Genomic DNA, 14,021 nt, shown 5'->3' with positions numbered 1-14,021 from the left:
CCCTCACATTTGTGTTGGATGTGTGTGGGCTGAGCCAGCCCCCTGTTACACTGCAAAGCCCAGCTAGAGGGGCAGACGGGTGCAGTTCTGCGTGCACGCGTGCTTATTCTAGCATCCCTTTGCTGCTGCTCCTGGATTCGTTGCCCTGTGGCAGCAATCTTTATCAATAGGTTCAATATTGATTAAAAGTCTCTGAACAATGAAGACAAGGCAACGGTGTGTCCTGCTCTTGTTGGAGTTGTAAGGAAGAAGCCAGTATCAGCGAGATGAAAGGGAGCAAAGCCATCAGCGATGCTGTCTTTGGGAAGCTTCTCCAGAACAACCTCTCCCCTCGGTGGTGCTGCCCATTGTCATCAGGACTTACCCACGAGTTTAGCAGCCTGTGTTCGCCCGTGTTCACCTCACATACCTCAGCTTGACCCTGGATGGGGTCACTACGAGCTACCTTTGCCCCAGAGAGACACCAGGGAGCCTTGCACACTCTGCAAGGCCCTCAGCAGCTTGTAGGAATCTGACTGGCAGCCTGGGGGAAGGGGCCTTGCAGGACACACGGATTTCTGTGATGGACTGAAACGGGAAGCTCTCCGAGCAGCTGCTGGCAGTCTCTGAAAGCAGGGGCATATGCACAAAGGTGGGGCCAGCAACACCCCTGTGCACACCGGTTGTGACCTACTGGGGCTTTTCTGTCTTGCTGACACCCTGAGCAGCTGCACGGCAATTAGGCAGTTTAGACAGATGAAGCACTATAGCAGTGTTAATTATTCTTAATGAGATTGCTCCCAAGTGGCAGCACAGCAGATGCTGCCCCTTGCAGGGTGACTCTCCCCGGCAGGAGCATGGAGGGCAAGTGGAAGTGTGAGTCGCAAAGGCCCCAGGCTGACCCCCACACAGACTTGGGGTACCAGCGAAGTGGGCACACGGGGCACAAGGTGTCATCAACCCCAGCAACAGCCTCACTGTTCCTGCACTCCTAGGGCCAGCTCCTGGGGGCTCATGCCAAATTTTGGAGCAGCAGCACCTGCCAGCAAGGTGTTTTTACCCAGTAAAATTTTTTTCATTTACAAAACAAAACCAGAAAAGCAATAAAATAAAGGAAGCATCTTTAGCTTAAGGACTGTAACGCGTTTCCCTCCTTATGTCTGATTTTGCTGTTTGTTTTCTCTTCTCCCTCCCCCCAGACTCCATGCACATAGAGGACATGGATGCAGTGCAGAAACTCCAGGACCTTCTCCACGAAGCCCTGCAGGACTACGAGCTGAGTCAGCGCAATGAGGAGCCCCGGCGAGCAGGCAAGCTGCTCCTGACCTTGCCCCTCCTGCGGCAGACGGCCGCCAAAGCTGTGCAGCACTTCTACAGCATCAAACTGCAGGGCAAGGTTCCCATGCATAAACTCTTCCTAGAAATGCTAGAGGCAAAGGTCTGACAGCCCCAGCGCCAGCCGACAGTGGCCGGGGAACAAACTAGAAACAAAGATGCAGACAATGGAGCAATCCAAACAGCAGCAGCAGCCACCGCCGGCTTTTATCTCCAATCATTTATTATGGAAGAATTATTTAATGTCTATCTGTCGGCGTGACTGCAGAATCTCGTGTACAGGAGGGGGGAAACTCTTTTAATCAGTCACCTGTTTCTCTTTTTTTCATTTGTTTTCTCTGTGGGAAATACCAGAATATGCTCTTGCACTTGTTGAGGCGGTCGCTGGGGCTCGGCCCCTCTGAGCGGTGATGCTCTTAGCACTGTCCAGGCCGCCTGCTCCCCAGCTCCCTCCGCCAGTGCTGGAGGGGGACTGGGGACTAAAGCAGGAAGAGAGGAAGAATAGAGTCAATATAAACTTGATCTGCTGGTGTTGCGAGGGGTTAGATAGAAGGGGAAGCAGCCAGGGTCCTTCACTTCGCCACCTTTCTGGTTCTAACCATAGGGCGGGTGCTCCTTTGGAGAGGGGCACTACTGGACCTCTCCTGATCGCAACGGCTGCCTCCCGGGCTCCTCTAGCGACAGCTAACACTTGTACATACAGGCCCCACTTCTTACCGGGAAAGATGCTCCTAACTGTGTAAGATATTCTGCGACCTTGTACAGTGTGTCATTACGCCTGGCTAGTCCCTCCCATGCACAATCCCCACAGGACCCTGAAGAGGCAGGATGTGCGTCCCTGAGAGAGCGCGAGTCTCCTTTCCCAGAGGGCAAGGAAAGAGAAGAGCCCAATGTAAGCTCTCGTGCTGGGTTGACTTGATAATCTCTGCATCCTCTCCTATGTGGTGCTAACTACAATTCTTCCACACTTTTCGCCCTGTAGTGTATCAAACCTGCCTCTTCAGCTCAGCTGAGTGCCATTCCCCACTCGTTCCTTGTGGCACAGAACACAAGGCTTTGTCTGCATGGTTACCGCCCAAGTATAAGTACACCCCGAACCAGGGCTTTCCTAGACTTCATTAAAGTGATAGATCTTTGCCTCCACACAGACTAAGGCTTATTGCCAAATGCTAGTTAGGAATCAAAGGAACCGCTTTTTCGTGGAGGCAGCTCCTGAGCCCAAGAGATTGCTTTTATTTTATTTTTTTTGTGACAGCCTAGGGAAATAAACTTAGAGGGTGGTGTGGAACCCCCAAATCCAGTATCCCAACTACTGTCTTCCCCTGCCTCATCCTGTTATCCTCAACAGCAGCAAAAGAGCTAGCTAGCATAGGTTGTCCCTGGACCTGTTAAGAGGTTCTCTTGCTGATGGAAAAAGCTGTATACCTGACCTCGAGGTGGTGGGAGAAGAAGTGGGGGAATGTTTATTTACTCCTCTCATGTAACAAGGTTCCTGCTGCATCCAAGCCTTGGTTTAGATCTGCTGTCTAAGCCACAACTGCTGCATTCCCAGTTGGCAGAAGGGAATTTGGGTGACTGACAAAAGCAGCTTGTTTGCATTCTCTGAGATGTTATTTTCTTGGTCACTTAGATCTGAGCCAGCCTGAGCTGATGAAACCTGAACGTATTGTCTGTTTTGTGGTCAGTGGCATGGCAGGAGAGGCGAGCAAGTCTCTGATCTGCATTTGAGACACCACGACCTCTACTGCCTCTGTTCCCATCAAGCTTCTGTCCTTTCCTGGATAGCCCAGGTGCTGTGGCCCCAGCAGGAACCCTTCCAGATGGTCAAGGTGTGTGATCAGGGAGACAGTGGGTGCTTGTTTTCTACTGGAGCAGAACGTGTCACTGTGCAGGCTCTCGGTGCTGCAGTGTGAAGGTCAGGCTAGCTCAGAGACTGAGGCTGCTGATACTGAGCTCTCAGCTCGTGTAGCCAGCCCACTCCTGGTACGTGAGTCAGTTCGGTTCCATCTCCTCTGAGTTCGCCGTGCACTGTACAGTCATAGCTGCTCTCACCCATTTTGTACTCAATAAAGGAATTCGGTCTTGCTTCAGGCACATTAGTAAACCAACAGAGACCTAAGGGGCAGAAGGCACATGGGAGCTGGGACTGTTTTCATGCTTGCAGCAGCAATTACACAGTGGCCTTGTGCTTTGAACAGATACTTGTGCTTCTCTTCCTCATCTCCCTCCCAGAGGCAGCTGGGGAGAAAATTATAGCTTCTGGTTGCGCTGATGATCCCTGTACCCATCTGTGACTGAGAGGGACCAAACTGAAATGCAAGCCATCACTGGAGCCAGCTTGCCATGTGTTGCAACCTGGCAACTCTTTCTGGCTGTGGCACGAATACTCACAAGTTTGCTGGGCTGCACGATCCCCTCTAAGTGGGACTCACTTGACCACTGTTGCTTCCCAGCCGAGTCCCGCTCAGGCCAGCCGCAGTACTTTGTGTTTGAACTTGCTTCACAGCTGTGCATAAGCAGCTGTCCCAAAGTGGGCTCAAAAGCTCCTAGAAGCAAGTCCTGTTCTGTGGGATCCTGGCTGGAAAGGTCATTTAATAAATGGTCCGGAGCAATCTGCTCTAAGTCACCCAAGTGATCAAGTGGGGGCGTGGAGCAGATGACCTCAACCACTCTGTGATGCTGCAAAAGGCTCTTCCAGCTTTATTGAATTTGGATTTGGGCCTGCTTTCCAGAACAGAAGGGAGAACAACCTACAGGCATGACTATAAAGGAGAGCTGCTGCATCAGCTTGTAGCCCACAGCCAGTGCTGGCTATTTAGAGTTGAGCTATGGTATGGAGGCAGCTCTTGCGTTGGCAGAACAATACAAAGATACCAAATGCATATTTTTTTTCAGGACCATCTTTCTCCATTACAGCTGCATAACCTTGGAGCCCATCTGGTTATCCCCCATTGCTTGAAGGTAATAGGCTCGGAAATGTTTGCGTCTGAAATAGGATGGGACCTGAACCAGGCAGTAATTAACATTTATTAATCTCTTTACACCAGGAATGCAAACTCCTCCCCAGGAACTGGGACAGAAACACGTGTCTAAATTTAACCCTTCAAAGTCTTGTACCATCTTTAATTGGGAAGCAGGTCAGGTCTCTCAGACCCTTCAGACAGGTGCAGGAATCCCATGCGCCTCTTCCCTTCCCAGCTATTCTGGTCTGTGCATCACTAGTACTAGCACGCTGCCACAGCTGAGGGGCATGTCCAGCTACACGGTGAGCTGGGCCTGTAGAGAGGGGTGGCATCTTAGCGTAGTTCTCTCAGTGCAGTTGGAAATAGGAAATGAGGCTTCAGCAACTGCTTAGTTCTTTGAATGCTCATAGCCTCTTACAAAAAGGTCTGGAGATGTGGTACTTGAGCCATGAACCAGGAATTGGGCTCTGGTCGGTGCTTTTTATACCATTTGTTTGTAACTTGGGAGTCACAGTCAGCTCCATACAGCTGTCCTTCTGCGTGGGGCAAAAGGTGCCAGAGTCTGGGCCTTGGGACACAAACGGCCTCTGTGACTGAAAGAAAAGAACGAGGTAAGTGTATCAGTGATGGTGAATAAGCATGGAGCCGACATACAGCTACTGTGATGGTAAAAGAGCTCGAGCCCCTGATTTGCATGCGCGGATAACAGAAACCACCTACCTGTCAGCCTCTGCAAAAGGCACTTCTTCCCAAGTGACCAGCTCTTCTCTTTTGGGCACATTCTTCTCTGGGAACAGCGGTCTCTGGCCTGTAATGCAAAATGAATCTCATGGGGATCAATTAGAAGAAAGGGTAAAATACCACACAGAATTAGGTTTCTGGGGAAACTTGGGCATTACACCTTGCAGCAAAACTGTGAAGCTACAAGAAACTCCCCTGCAACGATCAGAACCTTGCAGTATTGTTCACGCTAAGGGGGCATTATTTTTCTCTTTGTAAGCTGTCATCTTTTTTTTAAAACAATTAACAAATGTATAAAATAAAACATGCTGCACCAGGAACATGTAAGCAGCTCTTAGAGGGGAAAATCACTGAGAAAGACCCTAGAATGTAACTTGTTGAGCTTTTATTGCCGACTGGAGCTGAGAAAAAGTGCTTCCACTTTGTATCCACAAGCTATAATCAATCATATGGCCAAAGGCCACTCTTGATCTTGTGGCTGGCTTATATGGGGAAGCTGGGGAGACAGAGGCTGTGAGAATGATGCAGGGAGTTATAGACAGTCAGTGACATAAACAGTATCTACTTAACTATTATCTGCTCCTAAAAAAAAAAAAAAAAAGAAAAAGAAAAAAAAAAAGAAAAACCTGTGAAATAAATTGTATTCTTGTGGTACAGGTCATTTCAAACAGAACAAGAAATAAAACACAGAAATGTAAAAACTAACCCAGACAGAGTAATGTTTATTGTGTTTAGGACATGATCCATTTTGCCCCTCAGGAGGCACGTAGGCCCACTGACGGGGCCGGGGTGGGGGAAGGCCTGATCACTGCACGCTGTGAAAAGGAAAATAAGTCCAAGCCTCTCACGTAGAAGCCTTCATTTTGGTGTTTTCCCATATCCAAAAAAAAAAAAATTCTCAGCAAGCTTCTGAGTTTTTGTAAGATGAGCATTGCTGAGGGCTGGTTCAGCAGGCACTGCCGTCAGGCCCTGGCACGAACCGCTCTGTCTCTTCCACTCACCCGTTTTTCCCCACCTCCTGCACTTCACTGGTGCAAGGAATAAACATGAGCTAGCGATGAAAAAGCCTTGAAGTTGTTCCAGGGAAAAACAAAATCTCTAATCATAAAATAGACCACTGGCTTAAGCCCAACGGTGACATCAGGAGTGTTGCAAGCACTGCAGCAGCTGTCCAGTGCTTATAAAGTGGGTACAAGTGCTGAAGTCATGGCATTTGCATTGATCTGGCGGTGAGGTGCTGCAGGAGGGCAAGCTCGTGTCTGCTTGAGAAAGCAGAAGGAAACGTGCTGTGGCGACTGGGGCAGAGATGTGAGAAATCAGGACCCCAGGTTTTTATTCTACATCTGAGTCTATAGCACAGACAGCTCCACACCCCGTGTAAGCACCGCCATCCCCATACACCTCAGTCAGTGCTGCCAAAGCCCTCTATGAAACAATTTCAACAGACAGTGGTACTCACTGGGATGGCTCCTCTAAAACATGCAACCAAGAAGCCATTCAGCCTGCCCTCGGGAGGAGGAAGAAGAGGAAGAGGAGGAGGTGGCTGAAGAAGCAGTGGCTGGTAGGAAAAGCCATGGGATAGAAATAGGCACAATTGAAAAAAAAAGATGAGCACAGAGCTGGGAGGGAGGTGAAGAATGACAAGACTTCTCTACACTTAAGAGAGCTGCCTCCAGCCTCCCAGTCATACTGCTCTGTGATGGGCTCAGTCTGAACCAGCACAGTCCCTTAGGAAGTCTGCATGTGCATATTCACGCTCGTCCTTGTAGTCCACCCACATCTAGAGCCCTCACCCTTCTCTGACTTCTGTAACAGCTCATAGCAAGTTTAGATCTTAGCCACCATGGTAGGAGAAGTTTAATCCTGACTTTACTTTGGGTTAAATACAACCTGGGAATCGTTGATCTATGGTACTGAGAAAAGCAGTAGTTTGGGGGTTCTGAAAAGTTGGTGTGGCACCCGGAGCTGTACTTCTATAGTAGCAACTGCCTTCCTTACATTTCCTGGGCATCCTTCTGCTTTGGCAACCATCAGGTTCTTCTAGGCTTTCCTTACTATTATTCAGTCACCCTGGAATTAAAAAAATAATAACAAAAAAGCTTACAGTAGGCGCACTGAACAGTGGGAGAAAGGCTGAGGGCAACCTGAAATTGCATCTTACAGGAGAGCTTCATACTAAATTGTAGGGTGTTGGGGTTTTTGTTTGTTTGTTTTTGTGAGTAGCTGGGGAGGAGGTTTCTTTGTACTGAGTTCTCTAAAGTCAAGTTAGAGGCACGTTTAACTGTTAGGAAATGTTCTTCAACTCCAAATGATTGAAGTAGTTGCTTGTGACTACCAGCACCCAAAATAAAATGAAAACCAACAACGTTTTTCAGGCTAAGGTATCACACATGGAACAAAAGCAAACATTAGATAATGTACATAAGATTTCAGTGTTCAACTTTCCAGTAACAGAAAGCTGGAGAGTTTGTGCCCATTTCTTTACAACGTCAGTCTCTCCCACTGCAACCTACTTGAAATGACACCGTGGAAAAACCTGAGCACCTGTGCCTGGAGAACAGGAGGACTAACCTGGCAGTGTGCTGGGGGTGGCTGGAAAAGACAGAGGCTGAGCAGTGACTAACGAGCATGGGGTTTAGAAAGCCCAAGGATGGTTCAGCAAAACACAGCAGTCCTGACTGCTGCCAGCCTGCCAAAAACAACAGCCCCAATCCAAAAGAACTGCAGCCAGAAAGTCTCTTTCCATAAGTGCTAATCAGCTTTGAGAGGACCGGCATGGTTATGGTGTTTGTGTGCTTCCTTCCTTGGGGCTTGGGTAAGGCTAGAAAAGTCATCAGCCCTGGGAGTAGCAGCATCCAAATAACGATAAGCAGGAGTCAAGTCACGGGAAAGACCAGAACTGGCCAAAGGCTCAAAGCATCATTAGTAGGAAAAACTGAGAAAGACAACAGCTACCACTGACTCATCACGGACTGCTACAGATTTCAGTGCTTCACCGAGCCCTTAGATCTCACCAGTCACATGCTAACGTTGCTGAAAGCGTTGTGCAACCACCTCTGGGCAGCGCACGCAGAAACAGCTGTACTGGTTCAGACTGCAGGCACATTTAGGCCAGTTCCCTCACTCCAAAAGTGGCCAGCAGCAGATGACCAGAGGCTGTAAAAACAGGGCAAGGAGGTATAAAAGCAAGTCTCCCAGCCATTTAAGGATCAGACTTCCGGAGCTAGAGATCTTAGAAGTCTTTGTGTTTAATATCCCCTGATGATTTTTTCTTACATGGATTTGTCCGGTCACTTTTTTTAACCAATCCAAGTGTTCAGCTCCTCAGCAGCAACGAGTTCCTTAGCCCACTATTCAAAGAAGTGGCTGCTTGCCTGTTCTGAACATGCCATCAGCAAGTCTCATTTCATGCCCGTACAGCCTGCATTAGAAGACACAAGGAACAGTGTCCCGTGCTCACTTTTCCTACTGCTCACACTCTTCTATGTCTCTCTCAATTTCACCCTCAGTCCTTTATTTGTAGGGTTGAAATGCAGCTGCCATCCTTACCCCTTTCACTGGGTACACACTGCACCAACTAAATTAGGAAAGGTAAATGGCTGCCTTGCACCACTTGAGCTGGATCTCTAAAGACAAAACCCTAGTCCCTGTCTGACACACAGATAGGGTCAGGGCACTCTTCCTGTATCTATCTCCATGCAGACATTCACCCACTGAGTCTCTTGGTTATGCTTCCATTCACAGCACTACTGAAGTTTGCATTTTTCTTCAAAATAGCTTTAAAAAAATTAACCTATTTAAACCATATTTTTCTAACAATAATAACATTAACAGATCAGAATCCTTCTGCCTATAGATGGGTGAGGCCTTTTCCCCAATAGAGGTTTTTCTCCTCCGTTTTTTTTCCATCTGAAAATAAGGGAACTAAAAAGACTCCTTGGCCTTTATCTGATCTAATCCTTTTGTTATAGCAGAAATGTGTTTTAAAAGCAGATGATCTTTAATGAATTCCTTGATGTATTAGATAAGAGATTTTGGGTAATATATTCCTTCCTATTGCACTTTAAAATTTGTTTTCTGTTTAGAAATCCTGGCTTTTAAAAATCATAAATACCAATCTACTGCTTCTCCAAACGCTTAAAATGAGCACATTGACCATGCTATAAAAAGTGCATTATTCTGATGAATGAAATTACTACACATTTTGTTCTCTGATTTCAAGAAACTGGCATTACATTTTCAATCAGCTTTATCACACGGCTCCAACTTAACTGCAGTTGTTGAATAATAAGTCAGGACAGTGATCAGATAAGGAGAAGCCACGACAGAGCAAACTGAAATCACTTTGCCTAAATTGGCAAGAATCAACGCAAAACAAGCTGCCTTTAATAGATCGGTTAGAACAAAGCACATAAATCATGTTTTTGAGAGGGCTTAATTTACACCATATGCCAATTAAGTCAAGTGCAATACATAAGTTATGAATAATCTCATTGGAGTGAAGAGTGTTGTATTTGGAAGGAAAATGATCTAACTGAAGCCAAAATTATAATCACCTTCAATAATTACATTTCCAGCATTGTAAATTCTTTTCTATTGCAACACTGAAAGCAGTCAATTGTGCAAGTAATTTTCCATTACCATTTACATTATTAAACTCAAACACATTAACCAAACTCTTGTTTATATTTTTTTGCCAGTGGTTAATGCTACTACAAATCAACGATCCTTTGGGTCAATCTTAAGAAATACAATTTCATTGGCTATTATTCTATCTAATGAACCCCTGTAACCAAGCCTGGGGTAATCACTTATTTCCCCCACTGCTTTTTTCATCAAACCATAAAAATTCAGCAGCGTCCTAAGGAAGTGATGCTTATGGGAACTGCATTAGCATAGGCATTATCTTTTCTGGGTGCTAGCCTCAGCTCTGCCACTGCCTTGAGCATTTTTAGCTTTTCAGAGCTGCAGAAAAAAAAACTAAATTGCTACTGCATCTTCTTCTTTCCACCTCAATTTTTTGATTTCTCATGATCAGGCACTGTGTTTTGGTTTCTTCACTGCTGTGATAGCCTCTCTTTCTCCTGCCTCTCTCCTCGTGCCCTGTCTCTGTCACACTGCCCGTGTGGGTGGGAAGAACATCAGTGACTACGCAGTCTCCTGTGCCAGCTGACCACACTGAGCTGCTCCAAACCCCTCTTGGGAGTCCTCCTGTTCTGGATAGCTTCCACTTGGAAGGAGGGGCACCCCAGTTAACTATGTTTATTGTTCCCCTTTGCTGAGGCTCTCCTGAGGTGTGCTGACATTCCAGCTCTGCAAGGAACACAAAGCAACCAAAGTAGATAGCAATGAAGTCCACAGTCCTCAGTCAGACTAGACCACGGCAGCTTCCATGGCAGGTCTAGTCAATAAAAAAACTATGCAGCATCTGCCTTGTCAGTGAAGTACCATCCTCATCTCATGCTCCACGGTGCAATTCAAGAGAACCTGAAATCTACCTGCAGGAGCCAGCAAGGCCGTGCAGCAGGGTAGCACGTAGCAGCATGTGATGTTGCCAGTGTTGAACTAGAAAAGTGGCATTCCCGTGATGCTGCGTTCATTTGGCAAAATAGTTACTAACCTGACTTGAGTTACAGCAATTATAGAACCACCATCATGATCACATTTAGTGATCACAGCAGATAAAAACGTTTTTACAAATAAATCTTAAACACCTTCCAAGTGTGTCTGAGAATAGAATCATGAGAGAACCAAGGAGCCAGAAGGAGAGGACAAAGCCAGGACATATGCTCCACAGCTGTGTTTCTCAACTTTTTTCAATCAGGAGACCATTCTGCCTTTTCTAAACAAAAGGAAAGCTCGTGGACTACCTTGTGCCCCATGTACTTTGTCAGCTGTAAATGAGTAAGGGCTAAACAAAACCTCATGCCTGCCTAGAGAGGCAATTAAAATGTTTTGGGTTTACCAAAATTATAAGGTGATCGTTATAACTATCGATAACTAATGGAAAATGTAATTAATAGAAAAGCAAATGTGATCCCCTTTCTGCAGATCAGTAACAGATCCTGCAGGTATCAGTACTGCCATGCTAACCCAGCAAGCATTTCCTTCTCCACATGATGCCTACTGCCAGCTCTTTGGGCAGGGTCTCTTTTCTGTTCTGTGGCTGCTCAGGGCACATAAAGCAAGCCCCTGGCTCTGCTCTCCTTCCCCAAGGCATGCTGCTTGCAAATAAATATATCCGGAAAAGTGGCTGAAACCTCATGTAAGTGATACCTGGGACTTCTCAAAATACGAGGAGATTTAATGGCTGCACTGCTTGAATCAACCTGGACAGGGATTCGATGACCCCTTTTATTTTTTGCTTTTTTTTGCTTTTCTCATGGAACATGCCCCAAAAACATGGTACTAATGATGCATTCTGAGAAATTTGGGAGATTTCTCATGGCTTACAAGCTGATACAGGAAAAGAAAGGGAAGAAAAATGCATAGCAAAAGGGAGAATATGTCAATTCAGAGCTTCAGAATCAATGGACTTAATCAGACTCCCACATACAGGAAGGGTGACAAGCAGCTGTTATGTGCTTTTACTGCATATTCCGTACTTCCAGATGGGACAGTAATATAGAAGAGGATGAGGAAAGTCCATCTGAACAAGGCAGGCGAAGCCAAGCACTCTTCAGAGCCAACAGAAAAGCTACAATATATTTTTCCCATCAGCAAGAGGTTTCCCCATACCCTCACTGCAAGCTCTGCTCTCTGGGAATCATCACCTCTTTGATTAAGAAACAGAATTCAACCTATTGCCCAAAATCTGGGTTTTGATAGCCAGCAGCAAAGAATCCAAAACAGGGTAAACAAGGGGCATTAGACTTGGAGCAAGGATGTTCTGGGAGTGCTGCCCAGCAGGAAGGACAGCAACAAAACTACAGCTACCTTTGAGATGTAGCTTGGTCCATGTACATGTGTGAGCCACAGCATTCCTCCCAGTCCCATGTTCATGTGTTCCTAGTACTTTTATTTATGGAGAAGGGATGGCTATTGTCTGTTGCTGCATCACACAGGAAAGTCTCTCTTGGAGAAGCAGGCCGTAAAGGTAAATACTTATCCAGACATCAAAAGATAGTGCTTCTCTGTATGAGTCGCCACAAGAGAGAGAGACCTGCTGGAAAGACATCTCTCCCAGAATTACCCTTCCCAAGTAATGAAGATGAGACACCTACTGAGACTGAGGTGTCAGGAGAGCAGATGCTGGAACAAACTGCTAAAGAATAACAAATCGTTGCCTGCCTGGTGTACCATGTACATCCAGGAGGTCTGTAGGGGTCTGGGATGGAAGTGGCTGAGCTGCTGAAAACATGACTTCTCTCATTAAAATCAGCTGTTCTGCTGGAGTAATGAAGGGTAGCCAAAGCTGTAAGTTGTTCTAAAAAAGGCATGTGGGGTGATCTGGGAAGTCACAGACCACTGAGCTTTACTTTGAATCAGGTAAATTGGTTGAATTATCAAGTAAAATTAGAAACACGGGAAAGGACTGGCACAAAGAAGTCATTTCATTTTGCTCCAGTGTCCTTGCCCTCTTTTCCACTGCCCCCTTGTACCTTAAAAGATCCCTTAATTCTCCCGAAGTCTTCTGCCTACCTCATTCCCCTTTTTTTTTTTTGTGTGTGGCTATATCCTACAGAAAACTGCTTTTCATCCTCCCACATTCCACCTACTGCTGTCCTGGGAAAAACTGCATAAGCAAAATATTTGTATTTATTCCTGTACTAACTGTATTTCCATTGTGGGCACTACAACAAAAGAGAGTAGCAGAAATTATGCCTGATGTCCTGGTATTCCAGCATCAGTCCCTCACTTGTCCCAGTCTTAACAGATGAGAACTGGCAGCTGACCGACTTGTGCCATGAGAAGGGCCATACAACAGTCTGTAAGGACATTATAGCAAAGAGTTTACTACTTCAACCCTTATAGGATGCCTGGTCCAGATGGAGCCTTAGGGTGCAAAGAAAGGCCGGCTGATCTCTTCTGTTTCCTTGGCAAGATACACAGAAAAGAATGATCCAGCAGGTGTCTTGGTTCTGTGCCTAGAAGCTTTTACCTCAGAAATAAGCATTCCCATCCATTCCCCCTCCCCACTGATTTGGGACTTTCACTTATCTTGCAGCACAACTCCTTTTTGTGAACCTGTAGTAGGGAGGAAGCAGCAGCCTTCCAAAGATGTTGGCCAAGGTATGGCCAGGCTATAGAAAATGCAGCCAGGATGAGGCAAGCCAGGAGCAGAGCAGCTGATAAATACAGAGTAACCTCCACTGCAGGAATGAAGAGCAGTTGACCTTGACGCAAAGACAGGAACCAGCACAGGATCCTTATGGGGCAGCCAGGCAGTGCAGCTAGGTTCCTACCTGAGGGTAAGCATCAGAGGCCAGAGGCAGAGGGCTCCCAACCAGGAGGGCCTAAAGCTGAGGACTGCATCCTGCACTAACCTATGCCGGAGGCACGGAGACGCAGAGGCACTCGGTCTGCACCTGATGTGCCCTGGAGGTGCACAGACAGACACTACTACAGTTTCATTCTGTTTACCATGAGTATTTGCAAGTCTAACCATTCTTGCCTAGTGATTAACAACTTTTAGATTAGTTTAAGATCACAGAGCCTAATTAACACACATTACTTTGTCAGGTTTGTTTTTGGTACTGCGATTACTCCAGAAAATCACTTTACTTGAGCAGAAACTTAACAAGTTACCAGTTTTAACAGTTTTTATTGCTCAGGTAGAGCATATAGGATTTTTGCCTAATGCCTCTTAATGCAGTCCAGTGCCTGGAAACCCCACCCCAAAGAAGACAAGAAAGGGCCACGCTGATCCCGTATTACTTTATCTAGTTTGCACATTAATTTTCTAAGTACTTAAAGTTTCTTGCACCTAATTCTGTAAGCACCTAATGTCACTAAGTAGTGACATTAATGAACACATTAGACTATAATTCATACCAATTACCC

The 14,021-nt window shown here is 46.3% G+C and overlaps 1 protein-coding gene and 1 long non-coding RNA gene across 19 annotated transcripts in view; one reads left to right on the top strand and one right to left on the bottom strand.

Annotated features, from left to right (window-relative positions):
• The window catches only part of ESRRB (estrogen related receptor beta), a 162,022-nt gene extending 156,379 nt beyond the window's left edge, over positions 1-5,643 (top strand). For all 14 annotated transcript variants that reach the window (XM_072038432.1, XM_005013869.6, XM_021268424.4 and 11 more), the window contains one exon: positions 1,179-5,643. In XM_072038432.1, coding sequence (XP_071894533.1) covers positions 1,179-1,423 — 245 coding nt within the window. In that variant the 3' untranslated portion in view covers positions 1,424-5,643. The remainder of the gene's footprint in view (positions 1-1,178) is intronic.
• The window catches only part of LOC119717152 (uncharacterized), a 102,307-nt gene continuing 93,024 nt past the window's right edge, over positions 4,739-14,021 (bottom strand). For 4 of the 5 annotated variants that reach the window (XR_011809593.1, XR_005266213.2, XR_005266214.2 and 1 more), the window contains 2 exons: positions 4,998-5,085; positions 4,739-4,870 (listed from right to left, as the gene is read on the bottom strand). This is a non-coding gene — a long non-coding RNA (uncharacterized lncRNA). Of the gene's footprint in view, positions 4,871-4,997; positions 5,086-7,016; positions 7,089-14,021 lie in introns of all 5 variants that reach the window. The other variant, XR_011809594.1, reaches the window with a different exon arrangement.

The sequence above is a fragment of the Anas platyrhynchos genome, chromosome 5, assembly GCF_047663525.1.
Source record: "Anas platyrhynchos isolate ZD024472 breed Pekin duck chromosome 5, IASCAAS_PekinDuck_T2T, whole genome shotgun sequence".
In the NCBI taxonomy this organism is placed as follows: Eukaryota; Metazoa; Chordata; class Aves; order Anseriformes; family Anatidae; genus Anas; species Anas platyrhynchos.
This window is presented reverse-complemented; position numbering and strand designations above follow the sequence as displayed.